General features: G+C 36.6%; 1 protein-coding gene across 2 annotated transcripts in view; it reads right to left on the bottom strand.

The window, feature by feature from the left end:
• Window positions 1–899: 899 nt before the first annotated feature.
• MKNK1 (MAPK interacting serine/threonine kinase 1) overlaps window positions 900–19,661 on the bottom strand; it is a 34,126-nt gene continuing 15,364 nt past the window's right edge. For both annotated transcript variants that reach the window (XM_081946510.1, XM_081946509.1), the window contains exons 3-13: window positions 18,006–18,101; window positions 16,540–16,637; window positions 15,916–15,995; window positions 15,335–15,408; window positions 14,489–14,593; window positions 10,082–10,137; window positions 9,887–9,982; window positions 6,171–6,365; window positions 5,315–5,479; window positions 3,532–3,575; window positions 900–3,041 (exon numbers count right to left, since the gene is read on the bottom strand). In XM_081946510.1, the coding sequence (XP_081802636.1) occupies window positions 2,813–3,041; window positions 3,532–3,575; window positions 5,315–5,479; window positions 6,171–6,365; window positions 9,887–9,982; window positions 10,082–10,137; window positions 14,489–14,593; window positions 15,335–15,408; window positions 15,916–15,995; window positions 16,540–16,637; window positions 18,006–18,101 (1,238 nt within the window). In that variant the 3' untranslated portion in view covers window positions 900–2,812. The remainder of the gene's footprint in view (window positions 3,042–3,531; window positions 3,576–5,314; window positions 5,480–6,170; window positions 6,366–9,886; window positions 9,983–10,081; window positions 10,138–14,488; window positions 14,594–15,334; window positions 15,409–15,915; window positions 15,996–16,539; window positions 16,638–18,005; window positions 18,102–19,661) is intronic.

The following is a 19,661-nucleotide window of genomic DNA, read 5'->3' as shown; positions in this document are numbered from 1 at the left end:
ATTCAAGATTCTAAATGTGTTTAATATACAAGAGATCTGAGATATGACAATGGTCAGTTAAGTATTTGAAGGTCTGATGAAGGAGTAATAGACTTATTCTTTATTGCTTCATAAGGTTAGTTTCAAGGAATTAGATTTAGGGTAGATGCAAACTTGAGTTTCTAGTTGGGATTTCTGGGAGTGGAAGTCTAACACATCATAAAACTGCCAACTCTGAAAACCACTGGCTAGGATCCACAGAGGGTTGGACTACATATTTTTTTACAATCTTTACAACTCTATATCATTTAAATTATTCTATAATATCTAAATCAGGGTAGGAACACTGCAGTGTATGCAATTGTCACAACCTAAGAAGAAACCCAAGTAAGCTTAATGGTTTTGAAAGCCTCTTGAGAGACAACGAAAGCTATTAGATAAACCTAACTACATGTCACTTTAGTTTTATTTGCGTTTCTTTTCCAAAATGCATGCTTTGATATAGAATTAAAAATTATATCTGTAGTCTAGACATTCATTTATAATATTTTAGATTTTACATTCTGTATTTTGAATTATCTTGTGTTTTTATCTAAATGTGATGTGAATGTGCCATACAATAAATATAGAATTAGCACTATCCCAAAAAACCCTTAGCTGAGTCTTTCTCATTCTCTCTCTCACACACACGCAACACACAGCCTCACACACTTACAAAGGCTTTTTGATCTTAATATTAGCAACAACTCTGGCATAAATCATTGGCCAGAATTGTTGACAGCTTTTCTGAGACATGATGCAAAGTGCTGTAAAAGCAAAGGTTAGTGTCCATAATATAACACACCCTTTGAATTCCAAATTGTGAAAGGGGGTGCTTCTTTTACTGTACAGATCAATAAGGTAGCAAACTACTTCATAAATTAGACAAATTTAATTTTCATTACACTGCAATGATGTCATATGGAGATATTTCCTGAGTTTCCTGAGTTTATCCAATGCTTTCACAGTTAACCATGGAGTACATTTATAAATGTAACAGTAATTTAACAGTAACTTAAAAACCAACATTATTAAATGTACAATATATAAAAACTTTTAAGTGCAGCACCCATTCTACATGTTTTTATCATCACTACTAATTTAAAAGTTTATAAAACATAGAAATTATATTTAAAGGCAGAATATGAAGTTTTGGCAAATTTTGGAAAACCTTAGTATCCTTCTAAAGTTGTTGGATTTATCTTCCTACTCCCGTAGGCATTAATACTGATCTTCAAATATTAGATAATTCCTGTTTTATGTAACGCACTGGACTAAATTTCCAACTTTTATTTTTTTAATGAATTTCCATGAAATGAATAGCTTTCCAAGGATTTGTAAGATGTTCAATTCCTAAATGTAAGTTTAAAATGACTATTGTAACCCTGGGTGATCACTTAAACTTAACCATAATTGTACACTGTATTTAATATAAAATAAAAACCTGACTTTGTAGCCCTAAGTTGTCTTGCCATCCAACATTACACTGAACTAGGTCATCCAAGGTTCAAGATGTAAGACTGCTTAATTGATGCATATATGTATACGTGTGTGCATTTCTCTCTCTTTCTAAATGTGTAAGAGAGGCCTAACATTATCGCATGAGCAATTATTTGCAAACGATAATGGAAAAATCTGGCTATAAAAAATCCCTTTCTCCCCTTTCACTTTTATTGTCCTTAGATAAGATAAACTATAGAATATATGCCTCAACAGCAAGAACCACTCTAAGTCCATGCCGATTTATCCAGCTCTATATGGATCTAGCTGCTTGCTACAGAGATAGGAAAATTGATCAAAATGGCACATATTTAAATATTCCACAGTTATCAATTAAGTGCTTTTCCTCAAGTATTCAAGGTGACCAGAAAAAGAAAAGGCTGCATATGAGTGCATGTGTCAGCCACTTGCTCTATTTTCAAGTTGAACAGGAGGTAATTATCTTAATTGCGATGGTCTCCAATAGCAGATGCGGAATAATGGTTCAAATGATGACTCAAAAGACCAAGGATGATGGACTGGCACCAAACCCCCCTCTTGGTTCCATGCTTACAGGATGGGAACAAATCAAGGAGGTATTTTTTAAATGAGCTCATTCCTTACTTTAAAGAGATAGTGAAATGGAGGCTCGTGCTTCCTTCTCTGCCAAAGTGCAAGGAAGGAGATCATGTTTTACTAGCTTTTTGGCTCAGAGATCTGTCACCACTTTTTTTTTTGTAGTTTCTTTAAAAAAAAAACGCCTCATATTATCACTGCATTTTCATATACTATACCTTTTCTAATGGATGGAAGGAAGGAAAAAAAGAAACTCCAGATTAAATAACCTTCATTCTTACGATAGACTATTAACAGACAAAGAAAGCTTTAAAAAAAGCAGAATAATGAAGTTTCTCTAAACAAAACTCATTACAATTGTTTGTGACTTGCAAGTAGGGACTTGGAGCGATAAAAGTACTGAAAGCTCCCTCAATACCCTTTAAATTCGGAGTTCTATTAGTCACAAAGCTTGGCATCAGAGATGTATCCTCTGGTTTTGGACGGGAGTGTGCAAATATTGCCTAAGTGGTTTGTTATATTGCAACAGAGCAGCAATTTCATCTAAGAACTTCACAGAATTCAAAACATGTATTTGTTTAAAAAAAATTCCAAAGAAGCTGTCCTTTACGTCATTCTCCTCCAACTTTTGTTCTAAAGTTTCTTTGTTGTAAAGAGGGTAGTAATATACTGATCGGTGATGAGTACCTTACCAGTTATAACCAAAGCTACCCTTGAATTAAGAAACATAAAATGTACATTAAAGAGCTGCCTGTGGAGCTGGTTGGAAGTCACTGGATTTCTTAGCCTGGGCCATGGCTCTACGTTTGGCCAGGCAGGATTTAGAGGGAGGAGAAAGCTTCATGGAGCATATGGCCTGTGTGAGGCTTTCCTGTTCTTCATTGAGTTGATTTTCATGCTGGGAGAGTTGGCGGTTCAGAGCAATAGCTTCAGCGGCAAAAAGAGTCAAGTCTTTTGTGCTGCTGTTCCTGCAGGAGAATTGAGAAAAGAAAATTAGTTTATACCAAAGGAACTAACAATCTAATTGTGAAGCCCATCAAAAAAGCACAAGTTGTCTCTTCATTATCTTCCTTATAACCAAGTTAATTTTGTGATTCATCTCCAAACAAGAAGTGATGGGAACAATTAATGGCTCTTCAGACCCAAGAAACAATGTTTTCTGGGAACGTTTTACCAATTAATACAACCCGCCGCTTTCTCTCAAAATTCCTCTGATTGCAATGGATCTATCTTCTAAGCCAGTGTTTCTCAACTTGGCTGAGAAAATGGATCCATCGCAGTGTTTCTCAACCTTTGTAACTTTAAGACTTGTGGATTTTGACTCTCAGAATTCCCCAAGCGGTGTGGCAGGATGGGGAATTCTGGGAGTTGAAGTCCACACATCTTAATGATGCTAAGATTGGAAACAGTTCTAATCACTTTTTCAATTCATTGTGACAAACTTACAGAAAAGCTTACCTTTGAAGAACCTGGGGTGTAGGTAATCCTTTTTCAGAAGCGTGCTGAAAGCCACAAAAAAGTTGCGGTGTAAGCGAAACAACCCCAAAGAAAATCTTTACTAATCAAAGGATACTCAATACTTCACAGTTCATTTACTTTGAACACTTTTCTGAATAAGTCACATTTTAACAGCAAGATGTTATGTTGGCTAACTAGATATTAGCAATTACAATGTCCAAAGAAATGTTCATTAAAGTACAATATATTTATATTAACAGAAATTGGTTCTTCTAGTGCAGTGGTCGGCAAGCTGCGGCTCGCGAGCCACGCGCGGCTCTTTGCACATTTTAATGCGGCTCTTCCTTTCCCTTTTTTCTTTTCGACCCACAATGATTAGGGAGGATCCTGAAGTTGGGCGGGAACGAGAAGCGAGGAGGCAGAAAAAGAAACGGAGGCTAAGGAGCTTCCCCCCGCCCCTTCCCAGCAAAAATCTAACCGGGGAGCCGGGCGGGCAGTAGCAAATTAGCCGATCACGCTGCGTGATCGGTTAATTTGCTACTGCCCACGTGGCGTGATCGGCTAATTTGCTACTGCCCGCCGGCTCCCTGATAAGATTTTTGCTGGGAGGGGGCGGGGGGGGGGCCTCCGTCTCTTTTTCTCCCTCCTCGCTTCTTGGGGCTCCACCAATGGGGGAGCAAGGCCCGCCCAGGTGGACTTCAATTCTCAGAATTCTGGGAGTTGAAGTCCACCAGTCTTAAGAGCCAATTTTGCAGATCCCTGGGCTAATATGATTGATGCCCTTGGTGGACTTCAACTCTCAGAATTCTGGGAGTTGAAGTCCACCAGTCTTAAGAGCCAATTTTGCAGATCCCTGGGCTAATATGATTGATGCCCTTGGTGGACTTCAATTCTCAGAATTCTGGGAGTTGAAGTCCACAAGTCTTCAAGCTGTCAGGTTTGAAGACCCCTTGGGGTTTTTTTCCTAAAGGGTTAGGGATGCAAGGATCTTGTAACTTGACAGCTTTAAGACTTGCGTGCTTCAAATGCCAGAGTTTATTGAAACTAAAAACAGTGTACCATCCTATGTATTTTCGGTTTTAAAAATGTGGCTCTCAAAATAAATTTCAATCGTGGTTTTGGCGAGATTTGGCTCAGTTGAAAAAAAAGGTTGCCCACCACTGTTCTAGTGCCAAACAACCAGGGATGAAATTCAGCAGGTTTTGACAGGTTCTGAAGAACCGGCAGGGGAAATTTTGAGTAGTTCGGAGAACCAGCAAATATCACCTATGGCTGGCCCCAGAGTGAGGTGGGAATGGAGATTTTGCAATATCCTTCCACCAGGAGTGGGGAGAGAAATGGGGATTTTGCAGTATCCTTCCCCTGGAGTGGGGTAGGAATGGAGATTTTGCAGTATCCTTCCCCTGCCACGCCCACAGAGCCGGTAGTAAAAAAATTCGGATTTGATTACAGCAAACAACCCTTTGCTACTCTCAAAGGAAAGCTTTTAAGTTCTCAGTAATAAAGAATATTTGTAGATATAGGAAACCAATTACATACCCACTGTTTTACTTCACTAGAATAAGACAGGTTAAGTAACTCTGAACTGGGAGATTGTTTATACCATCACAAGCCATTAGGGATCTGGATTCATGTGGTTTAAGACAGCATCATTGTGTTCACATTTTTAGCCAAGGTCTTTTTTCCCCACCATAAATGTGACAGCAGTTTTCCAAATTATGTTCTTTTGTAAGATTTGGTTCACATGCACCAATGACATATAGAAATAGAAGGCACCACTTACACCTTGTACCCAGGGATGTTCTAGAACCTGGGCAGCACCAAGCCTCAGTTTGGCATTACGGACCAGGAGCTTTGAGATGAGATCTTTGGCTTGACTGGAGATGCCAGACCAATCCTTGTCAGGGAACTCATACTTGCCTTCCTGGATACTCTCAAAAAGCTTACTCTATGGGGAAAAGAAGTATATTGGGTTTTTTTCAAAGGCTGAGTGTTCAGAATTACAATTTCATTTTTTTTCTGATCCACAAAATAATGTAACTTATTTAAAATCTCTTTAGGGCTCCCCACCACTGCCTTCCACTATGTAGATGAAACTTTGGAAATATTTTTGCCATATCTTTGCATTTAAATTCCTTAGCTTTTAAGGAAAACTGCATTTCACTGTTTCTCCGAATATATTTTTAACTATATTTGCAAATATTTTTAAATGGGTTACAGTTTTTTAAAAAATATTGTTCCCCCTCTACATGCAACAGAGGACAAACTGGGAATCATGGGAAATATACTTTTAGTACAATTCTTAAGGACACAAGACTAGAGAACATGATCTGAATATAAAACCTTCACATTCATTATGAAGTTATACATTCAAACTGAAACCGTTTTGAAAATGGCCTTAATTGCCTTCATTCTTCAAGTCCATAGATGTCTCAGAGGATATCTGAATAGTTTTAAAGAAGCTCAATTAAACCTGCTACATCAGGGGTAGGGGACGATGGCCCTTTTATGACCTGTGGACTTCAACTCCCAGAATTCCCGAGCCAGGAATTCTGGGAGTTGAAGTCCTTAAGTCATAAAGGGATCATGGCTCCTCACCTCTGTGCTACATTATTACATGTCCAAAATATACTGATTACCTGACAAACTTTGCAGACTTCTCCCCTGTCCCAGCCACAGTCTGTACCACAATTACCCACAAATGGAGGATAGCCACTTAGCATGATATACAAAATCACACCTAGGCTCCACAGGTCGCATCGCTTGTCATAGAACGTGGCTTCTTCTGTGAAGACTTCCACCACCTCTGGTGCCATGTACTCTGCAGACCCACACTAGCAAGAGACAGAACTCATATCAGACAGTTGCAGAAAAGGAAGCATTCACAACGCAGGTAGTCCTTGCTTAACGACTGCATCATTTAGTGACCATTCAAACAGTGTCAAGTAAAACAGCTTTGTAACCACCCCCCTTGCGTTGACTGCTCTCACAGCATCCTGTGGTCATGGGACTACCATTCACATGTTTCACTACTAACAAGAAGAGTTAGTGGGAAACCTGGAAGTAATGCAGCACTTGGTGGTCACATGATATCTCGCTTAACGACCACAGTGACTCATTTCATGGCTGGAGAGGAAGTGATTCCATAAGCCCAATGTGATCATACAATTTTCTGCTTAATGACGACAGGGCTTTGCAATGGATCTGCTAGTTCCAATTGTAGTCATTAAGGGAGGCTACCTGTGCCGTTAACACATAACTCTTTTTGGAAAGGCAGATCCACCCAAAACCCTGCATGCAGTACCCATGGTTAAGGTCATATACTGACCGTTCACAGCATTACAAAAAGTGACTTATGACAGTTTTTCATATTTACGACTCTTGCAGCATCCCCATGGTCACATGATCAAAATTCAGATGCTTGGCATCTGGTTCGTATTTATGATGGTTGCAGCGTCCTGGGTTCATGTGATCAGTTTTTGCGCCAAGTCAATGGGGAAGCCAGATTCACTTAACAATATTTTACTAATTTAACGACTGCAGTGATTCACTTAACAACTATGGCAAGAAAGGTCGTAAAAGGGGGCAAAACTCACTTAATGTTCAACTTAGCAACATAAATTTTGTGCTCAATTGTGATTATAAGTTTAGGACTACCTGTATTACAAATTATATGAGTAGTAACAGCTCATAGCTGTTTGGAGTGACTATTTTTTCCCCATAAAGCTGGGAGAGTATTAAACCCCATGCAGGAAATTCTGCTGCTGTTAATTTTAAATCAGTATCAGTTTAGTAGCAGCATACTGGCAGATGCTGAAGAAGTTCAGAAGAATGGAGGAAGACGAGGTGAGAGGACGATCTAAGGCAGGGATATCCAATCTTGCCAATTTTAAGATCTGTGGACTTCTAATCCCCAGAATTCCCTAGCCAGCATATATAGATTCTAAAATTGGACACCCCTGATCTAATCTGTTCTATACAAATTACTGGGATTATTATCTGGGTTACTGGGATTATTACCGGGATTATTATTTCTCATTCATACAAAGCCGTTATCTCTCTGGAAATTTAGTCTACGCAACTCATTCAGTCTAACCCTGATAGATAAGAGATTCCCAGACCCAAGCACGCTGTAGTGTAAATGTAATTCATATTTTGTAGCACAATACAAACTGAACATTTTTAAAGCCTTTTTTTTAAGTGAGGGCAGCATTTCACACTTTATGGAAATAAGCATAAAATTGCTGGTCTGCCTCCCACAACCCTGGCAATAAACTATAGCACAGGTGCTGGGCAACAGCAAGGATTATGAGGAAGCATAAATGAAATTGAGAATGTTAATTTGTAGATGTCTCGGTATAGAGTACTTGAATATATGCTTTTAAAATTCCTTTTTGTATTTTATAATGCTTTTTGCGTAGTAACAGTTGACTTGGAGATACAACTTAACCTTGCAGATTTTAATTAAATGCAACTATACCCATTTATCATCCCAAACCTCCCAAGTCAGGTTCTGGGATGCGTTGGGTCAGGCAATACATAAAAACTCTTTTAAATATATAGTTTAACATTCTTGCAACTCTCTTTGAAACATCTTGTCCAATATGAAGTGACTTATTCCAGTACCGTTTCATATTCACTCATCATTTCCAAATTTTAATATCTCTTGAACTTTGAATGCTTGGTCATAAGTTAGAAGGAGTTTTGGAGAAACATATACAGTAAACCATGTTCCAGGGAACTTATACCCAGGATTCCATACCATGTGTTGCAACCATCTGATACAGCGGTGGGATTCACTTACCTTCCCTACCGGTTCGCAAATGTGAGCGAGTGCAGTGCTCGTGCATTACGTCGGGGCAGGCGGAGCCTCCCGCAGCCACCTCTACTGGTTCAGCCAAACCGGAGAGAACCGGTTGAATGCCACCTCTGATCTGATATCAACAGCACTTAGATTTATATGCCACTTCACAGTGCTTTACAGCCCTCTCTAAGCAGTTGACAGAGTCAGCATATTGCTCCCAGTGTTTTTCAACCTCAATGGCTTTGAAGATCCCAGAAGTTGAAGTCCACACATCTTAAAGTTGCTGAGGTTGAAAAACACTGAACTAAACAATGACAAGAAAGAAAACTAGTAAAAGCAAAATCTGAATCCTTCCAATGTGCAATTATTGAGATTGTTGAGATTGAGGTGCCCAATATATTTGATTATGTGATATATGTTGTTTTTGAAAATAACACTTCATGTTCTCTCTTCTTAATTCTCTAGCAATTTGATTACCTAGCCTGGATAATGGTTTTATTTATTTAAAATTATGGACAAGCCATAATTTTGGAATTTGGCATGTGAATATGAGGGCTGTTAGGTTAACCATCAATAATCACATGAGTAGTTTCAATGCTAAAAAATATCTGAAATACATTGCAAAAGGACTGTTCAATCAGTCCTATTATACAGCGTTAAACATGCAAGTCTTGTTGGCTACAAAAGAATAAACATGATCTAAGAAAATAAATCAGTCCGTTTATAATTTTTCTTATTTATTTGCACTCTCTTGTGTACACTCCCAGGGACTTGATATATATGTAATTCTGCTTTTGCATACTACCAATTTCAGCAATCTTTAGGTTTCCTGCTTCCTGGTGCGATTCCACTAATTTTCTTATACTGCCCCTTACTGGATGGAATTGCCCAAAGCAATTCCTTTTTCTGGCAAACTTTGCATCCATTCAAGGAATCTTGTGGAACAATGTTTTCCTGACATTGAAGTATGTAAAACTGAATGCTTATCCAGCTTAGGCCACATTTGTTTCCGCTTCAATCTGCCTATCATCAAATCATGTATCAGATCTAGCACTTGGCCTTATTTTCGGGGAGGTCTTATTTTTGAGGTGCAGGAACCTGGCAGCGTTGTCACCTCATGATTGCTGCTGTGTTGCAATATTTTCAGGGAGGGCTTATTTTCAGGGGAGGGCTTATTTCAGTGCATGCGTTCAAAAGCCTGATTAGCCCAATGATCCTTTACATTAGGACTAATGTCAAGATTTCCATAATCTTATTGGCAGCTATTTTCTTATAATTTTCAAACTTGAGAAATGCAACTTCGTTTATTATTAGAGTTATTTGCAAACTTGAAATTTACTCTGTAATCTATATTATCATCTATAATCCCAAACAAAAAAATAGCAAGATATTGTCTGGAAAATGCAGCTTGCTGGATATTTCACTTTTTGCAATTCAAGTAAAAGGCAGCTAGATTGTGCATCTAAGCAACTTTACAGCACAACATAGTGAATTGTTGCTTTCTGTTCTCACATCATAGCCCACCTTTCCAAAATACAGGAGCCTACGTACCGGAGTAGTCAGTTCAGGAGTAGAGATTGGAGTACATGCACTGTTGAGTTTCACCCCACTTCCAAGATCAAAGTCACAAATTTTTACAGGTGATACCTGAAATGGAGGAAGAAGGAAAAACACATGCAAATCAAATCACTGAGGAAATAAACCTAATGAAAAGTAAACAGGTAGAATTGTAAAGCATAGGCGCACCTTATTGGGAGATTCACAGAGTATATTCTCAGGTTTTAGATCTCGATGTGCGATACCTAAGAAGTAACACAGAAAGACAATGAGTCATATCCATAACCATATGCAGTAGCTACTAATTCCATTGCACTTAAATCATCTCTTAAAGTTACATTCAAACTTCATGAAATATTCCTGGATGTTTTCCAAATAATTGTACAGGAGAAATAATATGCATTAGAATAATGGCATTAAAATAATACCTTCACATGAATCTTGAATGCCCACAAATTACATAGTACAATCCAGGCATTTAAGAAGCATTTATGACACACAAAATGAAATGTATTGGCTAATGAACTATTTTTTTATAGCTCTTGATAAGAGATGTGTGTATACTTGTAATACTTGGTACATTTTTTAAAGAACAAACAATAAAATATGTTCCCTTTATAATCTCTTCGTGTTGTCAATACACGGATACCAGCAGTGACTGGCTCCTTCTCAAGCTAAACCAGAATTCTAAAGAGTCCTGAGGGGCAGTGACATCACTTCTAAAGTCAGTGCTTGACTCGCATTTTCACCCACAGATTGCGTATTCACAACTGTGAGAAGAAAACCTATGAATCTTAAGTTTCCAAGGGAACTAGACATGTATAAGGATGTGTAGGTCTTCAAAAAGAGTGTTTTCTTTGTTCAGAATTTTGACCAAAGCATTTGTTCAGTTGGGAAACAAAAGGGCGCCCTGCTTCTAACCAGAAGATAATGGGGTAATTGAATTGTATTGCCCAATTGTTAATATTTCTGCACACAAATAGCAGCCTGTGTCAGTGAAGCGAACTCAGGCACACGGATTTATTTAGGGACAAAGAATCTCTTATAGGATGGCTGGGATTGAACTACATAGGCCATTGGTGCTTGCTTTTGGTAAGAAAAAGCTATGATAATGGAGGGCAGGGGGCAGGCTGGCTTCAAAATACCTTGTAATTTACATTGTAATTTCAGTGTTCCCGTAACTGCACTGACCCTGTTTTTCGCTCATTTCCGCCCTCCCCAGCCCCCAGAAGCTCTCTGAAAGCCTTCTAAAAGCCATGCAGGGCCATTTTGCTGAAGGGGGCGGAGTTTCAGGAGGCAAAAAATGCTGTCTTCATGTATAAGACGCACCCAGATTTTCAGCCTTTTTTGAAGGAAAAAGGTGCATCTTATACTCCAAAAAATACGGTAAACAATTTTTAAAAATTTGAATTTATCATCGGTATCATTAAGTGCCACGGTAAAGTGGTGAGCAAAACTTACATTACTTTGATCCGTGGCATTAGAAATGACCATTTATACAATTAAGGGCTCTCCAACAGATGACTGTCTAGTTTGCACTTAAATACATCTAGCAGAGTGATGGCCACTACCTCCCTTCGTAACTGGATCTATTTTCAAACTGCTCATATTCTTATGAAGTTTGTTTCTAATATTCAGCTGTATTTCTGCCTTCCCAAACCTTAAATCCATTGTTCCATATCCCAGGTGCAGGTCTTGACTTTCTGTGTGACAGTCTTAGCTATTTGAAAAACTCTACCAGAATCTTTTCTTTGCAATTCTTATTTCCTTTTGCCTGCCTTTATCAGACTTAATTTCTAATTCCCCAATCATCCTTACTTCTATTACGTATGCTTGTTGTATTGATTTTAAATGTTTATTATTAACGAACAGTGTGGCACTACTGTACCATTCTCATGACTGTAAAAATGGATTGAAAACCTGAAACTAAAAAATCTTTACAACCTTATGGTAACCATAATTCTGTAGTTTTTAATTAAAAAAAATCACCCATGCTACTTCATAACCCAGATCTGTTGCCCAGCCTCCTACACATACTGCAATGTATCTGTATACAAGGCATGTGGGTCACCTTTAAGCACATAGTTAATATGAGCATTATTCATCTTCACCAAATCCCCTATAAGTGTCATTTAAATTGAATCATTGGGAGAGGAAGAGCCAATGTTGCGATGAGACGACGTGCGATATCAATGCTCTGAGATCGCAGTCGATACTTTTGCCATGGGTGGTGCAAATGGACCTAAACCGTCCCACAGAGACAGTGAACAGGAAGAATACGTCTTGCTGATCTCAGGGACATCGTCTTGCTGTTCTCAGGGACATCGCAAAGTCCCTGATTGATCCAAGAGAAGTTCTTCAAGCCGGCAACAAAAAATCCAGCCATTAGACTGATGAAGTCAGGGCGGCTCCAAAATGGAAGGATACGGAAAGAGAAAGTGTTTCCAGCTGGTGAGGAATTTTTACCGTTTTAAAAGAGACTGCCTATAAAAACTTAAAATTAATTTAAATTGGAGAACAGAAGAAATAAGTGGCAAAATTAAATTTGGAATGGTTTTGGACAGTGGGTTATCTTATTTTTTAAATGCTATCTTCACTGATGGAATTTATGCAAGCCCTTTAAAACGAATGGATTAAGTTTTCTTCTATTTTTTTTTTCTTTTACTGTTCTTTGTAATCTATGGACTAAAATTCTCCTCTTTCATTACTGTGGTGTTCTTCTAATTCATTCAAGAATCTGACTTTTTTTTAAACTTGAAATACAAAAAAGAAACAAAGAAAATTACGACATTGCAATAATAACACTGCTACTCGCAGGCTGGAGGTTTGTGTATTGGAAATGAAACACTTTTACTTTTCTCACTGATTATCCTGGCCTGGCACTTCAAGGTCTCACTGCTTGTTTGTAGAGAGTGATAAGAAGAAAAGCATACAGAGGTCCCTTTGAAGTATATCTTCAACCAGAGAAAGGTGAAAATAAAATGTTATTGTGAATCTATGCTTAATCTTGTTAAAACCTTCTAAGCTAGAGCAGCAGTGTTTGTTATCTGGAGATAATGGCACAATTTCAACAGCAGAAAGAAGTTTTAAGTCTGCAAAAGATATTCTCAGAAATACAGAAATTATCAAACACACGTGCGAGGATAGAGAAGAAGTTGGAAACTTTAGTGCATCTAACAGCAAACTATGATGAAGAAGTTGAAGATGTTTATCAAGTGGAAAAAGTGGCGGTTAAAATCCTAAAAATCGAAGAGGAAAATGAATATAAAGAAATTTAAATTTCTGATATTTATGGTGATTGGTTTGTCTCTAAAAATGGAAAGAGTGGAATACTGAAAGAGGAATTAAATGGAGGGGAAACCTACCCTAGATGGCAAGATACAGAAGAAGAAAAAATAAAAGGATTTATGGATTTAAAGAGAGAAATTTTATTAGCAATATCATTGATAACACTACCGACAATCAAAGATAAGCTGATTAAGGAAACAGAAGAAGGGCATCGAAATTACATGAGAGATGTTATAAGCAAGGAGTTGCTAAGAGGAGTCCATACAAAGTTGATTAAGGAGATGATTAGAGGACTGACACCACAAATGGCAGAAGATATGAGATTGTTTTGCTACTGGAAAGATACAGGTTGATAGATGGAAGAGTATAATTTAAAACTAGTTAAACTTAGTGAAATTTAGTCACAATAGATATAGTTAAATAAATAATTGATAATGATAATAATGTATACAATGTGTAGTGTTATCATAAATAATAATGGGATATGAATACTGAATGGTACCCATGAAAAGAAGATTAGAAATTGTTTTGGATTATATATAAAGGTTAATTAAAAAGAACTAAATTAGATACAGTTAAGTGTTGATTATTAGGGGGAAAATGTTATGATACAGTTAAATAAAGGAGGGATAATGATAACGTATATACAGGTATGGGTACAACATAAGGAAATTGGATGTAAATTGTAAACAGTGATTTGGAAAGAATGATTAGAAAATGTTATTGTTAAATATTATGGATGTTTAGCTAGAATAGGATATACGGATTCAGTGTTATTGGAGGATTTTAGAAATAGTAAATGAAATGCCATTATGTGGTTATGTATTAAATCTTGGTATATTTTATGATGAAGGACGTTTAAACAATTATAGTCAAATGAAAATGGGAGGTATGATGATGGTAACATGTATAAATATCTGAATTAAAATACTTGAGTTAATATGAATTATGTTTGTTGATTGTGGAAGAGATGCACGAAAGCCTTTTTGTAACCAACTGATACACTTTCTACAGTATGTAAAGAAGGATGTGTTGTGTTTGTTTTGAAAATAAAAAAAAATATTTAAAAAATGAATCATTGTTCCTGTGTAATAGCTCAATAGGGACTATGTTCATTCACTGTACCTCAAAGTCAGCAACCAGAGTGTCAAAATCCTTATGCTATTATGTTAGAAAAAGACATTCAAAAGGCTTAAACACAGAAGTAAACTTAATGTCATGCTGGTTTTTTAAGTATACAAGCAAACCTTGCCTAGCCTGAAAGCTGGTGGCTAGTGAGCTTGGAAATAGGAATGTGTATGTTTTTACCTTTTGTGTGCAAGAAATCCAATGCACAGGCAATATCTCTCACCACCTGGCTGGCCTCCCTCTCATTAAAGTGCTTTTGCTTTTGTATATGAGTCAGGATAGAGCCTATAGAGGAAAGAGGACAGGTAGATGCTTGCAGGCAAAACAACTGAAGACACCAAACTCTATAATAAGTATAGACATATTTCTGACAACTAAATTGCCCAAGTTTCTATCTCAACAAAAATAGTAGCAAAGGTAATTACCGGAGAGAAATTGATTTTACAGCCCACACATCACAGCTCAACAGATTACAGACCATGCGGACTGGTCTTTCTTCAGAAACAAGTGTGACATTTACTCCAAAGTTGTTTATACAAGTTTGCTATTTTAATCAGGAATGAAAGGCCAAAAGTTTAGTGTGTTCATATTTTCTGAAACTCCCCCCCCCACCAAAACAAATTTTGAATATCTAGATGTACAGATTTTTACTGCGAAATTGTATATCATACTTTTCACTGCAAAGAGGGATGCATTATCCGTTTCCTAACTTTTTTTTTATATCTGTGGCCAATTCTCAACACTAAAAAACACAGGTCTTCTGCCCTTTACTATAATGTAATTGTTCTGAGTGACTTCAATTCATTTTTTAAGAACCATCCCAATATTATCTGGATAATATTTCAGCTTCATACAGGAGTACAATAATACTCTTTAAAATAGGCTATGAATGAAAATCCAAGTGTTATGTAACGTAAGATAAAATTACGTATTTCTGTGAAAAGTTTGAATGATTAAACTAAGGCAGGGTCAATGTTATCACAAAATTGGGAGAGTAGAGGCAAAGGAAGGGGAATAAATACTTACCTCCTCGCAGTTTTTCAAACACAAGGTAGTACCTTACGCTATCTTCAAAAAACTCTATTAATTCCAAAATGTTCCTTAAAAACAAGGCACAGGTGATCATGCTAAGTCTTATTTTTTTAGTACATCAAAAGTGCACAAGTATGCCCAAAAGTGTTATTTGAAATATTCTGATGTTTTCATATAAACAATAATCACGTTGTTCTAATCCTAAAACCATCAGTATGACTGATTTTAAAATCAATCAGTATCTTTCATACATATGAAAAATAATTCAATTGTCTTGCGCTCTCTCTCATTCCAAAGCCTGCATTACTAAATAAATATGTAGGAGCCAAAAGGAACTGAACAATTTTGGTAGAAGCAACTGCTTCAAGTCTATCCTTTGTGCTTGATCAACATAATTTGCGAGGGATGTTATTTGATCTCTGCTTTCTACACCTATTTGATCTCTGCTTTCTACACATAATTTGCGAGGGATGTTATTTGATCTCTGCTTTCTACACCAAGAATAAACAACTGCTGCCAATCTTATTTTGTGGAATTTTTAATATACAAGGTTTTATTAATACTATAATACTTACTTATTGCCCTGACACTGATACAATGTTTCCACTTCTCGAAATACCCGACTCCGACTATGTCCAGGATTTTTTTCAATTATCTGTTGCAAAAATAGAAAATTTTTAAAAATGAAAAACTTCTAGCAGAATGAATATTGCATTATATCCAATTCTGCCTGCCTGCCAAAATTGGGTTTTATTGACAGATCAAAATCATTTCTTGCACCATGTTACACGTTTACTCAACCCTACACCCTCCAGATGAGCTTTCAGAAGCCTTCATGAAGCATTGGGAGGAAAAGTGAGGGAAATTCCTGCTGCGGAAGTAGAAAATTTAGCATGATGCCAAATGTTACCATTGACACAATATTTTCATTTTAATATGCTGAAGGGGGAAAAATGGTTAGAACTAGTATTGGGTGGGGAACTATGACCCTTTTATGACTTGTGGGCTTCAAATCAAGAACTTCAAGGCAGGAATTATGGGAGTTGAAGTCCATAAGTCATAAAAGACCATAGTTCCCTACCTCTGAACTAGTTATTAGTGAAGTTAGTAACTGGGTTCTTATAGGTTCTCGCAGATGAAATCACATTTTTAAGCAATAATGCTCTTAATCAAAAGGAAAATTGTGATGTTTTCCTCACCTTAACTGCATATTCCTTTCCAGTCTGCAAGCTAACTGCTCCTTGAACCTTGGCATAGGAGCCCTGACCAAGCATCTCTGCAGTGAGCTTGTATAAATCTGCCAAATAATAATAATAGTAATAATAGTAATAAGAAGAATAATAGTAATAAGAAGAAGCAGAAGCGATTATGGATAGAACATGTAAAAGTGGTACCCACTGTCATCAGGGCAGTTGGTACCATGTCCAAGAATTTTGCAAAATACATCAAGAAGTTGCAGCTTCCTGCTGTAGAACCAGCAGAGCTGCAAAAGACTGCACTACTAGGAACTTAAATTTTAAGAAGATACTTGGTTGATACCTAGGATGCTGGCAGCAACCCATATCAACCATCAGAGCCAGTCTATGATATTTGTGATACATGTTTAAATGTTCAGTTGACTGCGTTTCATGTTTAATGAATAAAAGATATAATAATAATAATCCCATATACGGAGGGAATTAACAGTGGACAATTGGGTAAACTTAGTGCCGATAACATAGTTGCTACTAAACAAGAAAAAGTTCATCAAGAAATTAAAGACAACATGGAAGAAAAGTTTATCGGTTTTTCACGTGGAAAACATCACTTCTGAAAGGTTGTGATCCTCTCTATTTTACCTTCTAAATTTTAATTGCTAATGGTTCTTCCTTTTCAATGATCTTGGAATAATACCAATGAAATATGAAATCATGCAATGTGAATTTCAATTATAGGTAGTCCTCACTTAATGACCACAACTGCGACCAGCAACTGTCGCTAAGTGATATGGTGATTAAGTGAAATATCACTTTCCCATAAAGGACTTTCAACATCAGTACAGCTATGGTCAATAAGGAAATCACTTATTGAGATATCGCTTGCAATTTTACTGCCAACTTCTCCATTGACTCTGCTTGTTGAAAGCTGGATGCAAAGCTTGCAAGTGACAATCACTGGACCACTGGATGTTGCAATGGCCATAATGTGGGCTGGTTGCAAAGCACCTGAATGCTGATAATATACGGTAACCTGTAATAGTGGTAAGTTCAAGAACCAGTCATAAAGTTACCTTTTCAACACTGTCACAATTTCAAATGGTTTCTAAATAGGGCTGTTGTTAAACAGGGAGTATCTCTACTTTGTTCTTCTTCAGCAAAGCCAAACAAGGACAATGTACAAGAAGCAGAGAAATGTAAGAAGTTGTTCTTTTAACCCAGTACTTCCAACTTTAAGATGTGTAATCTTGAATTCCCCAGCGAGCCATGCTGACTGGAGGATTTGAGGAATTGAAATCCTGCATCTTAAAAGTTGCTGAGATTGAGAAACACAGATTTACACTACAAATCAAAGTGCAATACTCTCACAGTATTCCTAAGACTACCATACAGGATTGAAGACAAGCAAACAAATCTACCCAAAATCAAAACTACATCCCCCCAAAAATCCAAGCAGTTATAAATCCAACCTTCAAACCTTCCAGGGAAATGATCTGTAGCCCTTGTCCGCTTTTTCTTTTTCCTTTTACCATTTTCTATGGGAAGAGGCTGGCTGCTGCTGATCTCTACACAACAAAAAAAGTACAGCAGATCACGTGTTTGTTTACAGCAAATATGTGAGAGAGTAATATGACTTCCGACTCTTAAATCTCTAATGCTCTCAAATTTATTTTCTCACCCAAAGTAAATAATAATAATACTTATGGTTATATCCAAGGAATACTATTTTTAAGGTATAGGGGCACAGCAAGAAAAAAGTAACAATAAAAAACAATGTACAAAATGTTTGTACAAATGTTACAAAATATGGGGTTCCCACATAGCACATCATAGGCCCATTTAGAATAGCTTTTTTACCACTAATTTTCACTATTTCAATTGTTAAAGCTAAGTATAGGACCTTTTTGTTCAGACACTATAAAATAATAAGTCATAATTCCTGGAAGGGGAGGGGCGAGGGAAGGAATGGCTTTTTACCAGGTTGTATCAATACCAAGCAATGGAGCTAAAAAATAAAAGAGACAGTGTGAAAAATCAGCAGGACACTAAAAAAAGATATTTAGAATGCAAAAATCCATTCAGCAGAAATATTACTTTAGTATATAGTAAATAAAATTTTCATAAAAGCCCAGGAGGATGGCAAATAAAGGGAGACTAGTATAGATCTATTTCGAGCTAATTAGCTCTCATCAGCTATATATATTGTCAATTGATTCTGAATTTTTTAAGTTAATGGTATAATACGAGACTTTCGTCCATGTGGAGAAATGTAATTTTTGCTGCATGTCCATTGAATTGATTTTTTTTTGTATTTTGAAGGCCTGTCTCCATTTTAAAAATACTGAATTCAACTTGAATGAAGTACTGCAGTAGTCTACAATAATATGAAGTGCTGCAGTAGTCAACAATAATAACTCAATGTGCTTTTTGATTTATGATTGAAGCTATAATTAATATCATTACTGATGCTCACAAGAGTATCATAAAAGTGCTAGAGAATGATTTTCCTTCATATAAGCACACAAAGCTTCCACATACTGATTTAAGATTAGTTTCCATCATTTCTACAAGTATTTTTAAAATTGTCATATCTTTGTAGACAAATTGGAGGAATTAAGTATCACTTCTTTATTTATTTTTTATCAAATGTAGGATAAAATACATGTGAATAACTTCATCAAAAACTAAAAAACAATGAGTGTCTTAACATGCTGTACAAAGACTTATTTGGTTGATTTGGGCATATTATATTCTGTCAATCTAGGAAACCAGCTTATTCAGTAAACCAAATTAAAATAAACCATCATTTGATACAAAGCATAAACTGAAAGCCAGTTTATGGGATCCACATGCAATAATTTTGATTTCATTCTAATTTTTCTACAGCACTAAATAGCCTTCAGAATAAATCCAGATGTGATTTTTTTACAACTCCTTAATATTTTTATTTCTAAAAGGTAAATGTTATATTTATGGAATGACTACTACTTATAAAGTTTAGTGAACTGCAAAGGTGTACTAGCATTTTGAGGTCTATTTGGAGAAAAGAAAGAAGTTTTTAGCAAACATACTTTTAAAAGAATTATTTATTTAAGTGAATTAAAAATAACTTCCCATACCAAGTT

Source organism: Natrix helvetica, assembly GCF_964273705.1.
Source record: "Natrix helvetica genome assembly, chromosome: 3".
Taxonomy (NCBI): domain Eukaryota; kingdom Metazoa; phylum Chordata; class Lepidosauria; order Squamata; family Natricidae; genus Natrix; species Natrix helvetica.
This window is presented reverse-complemented; position numbering and strand designations above follow the sequence as displayed.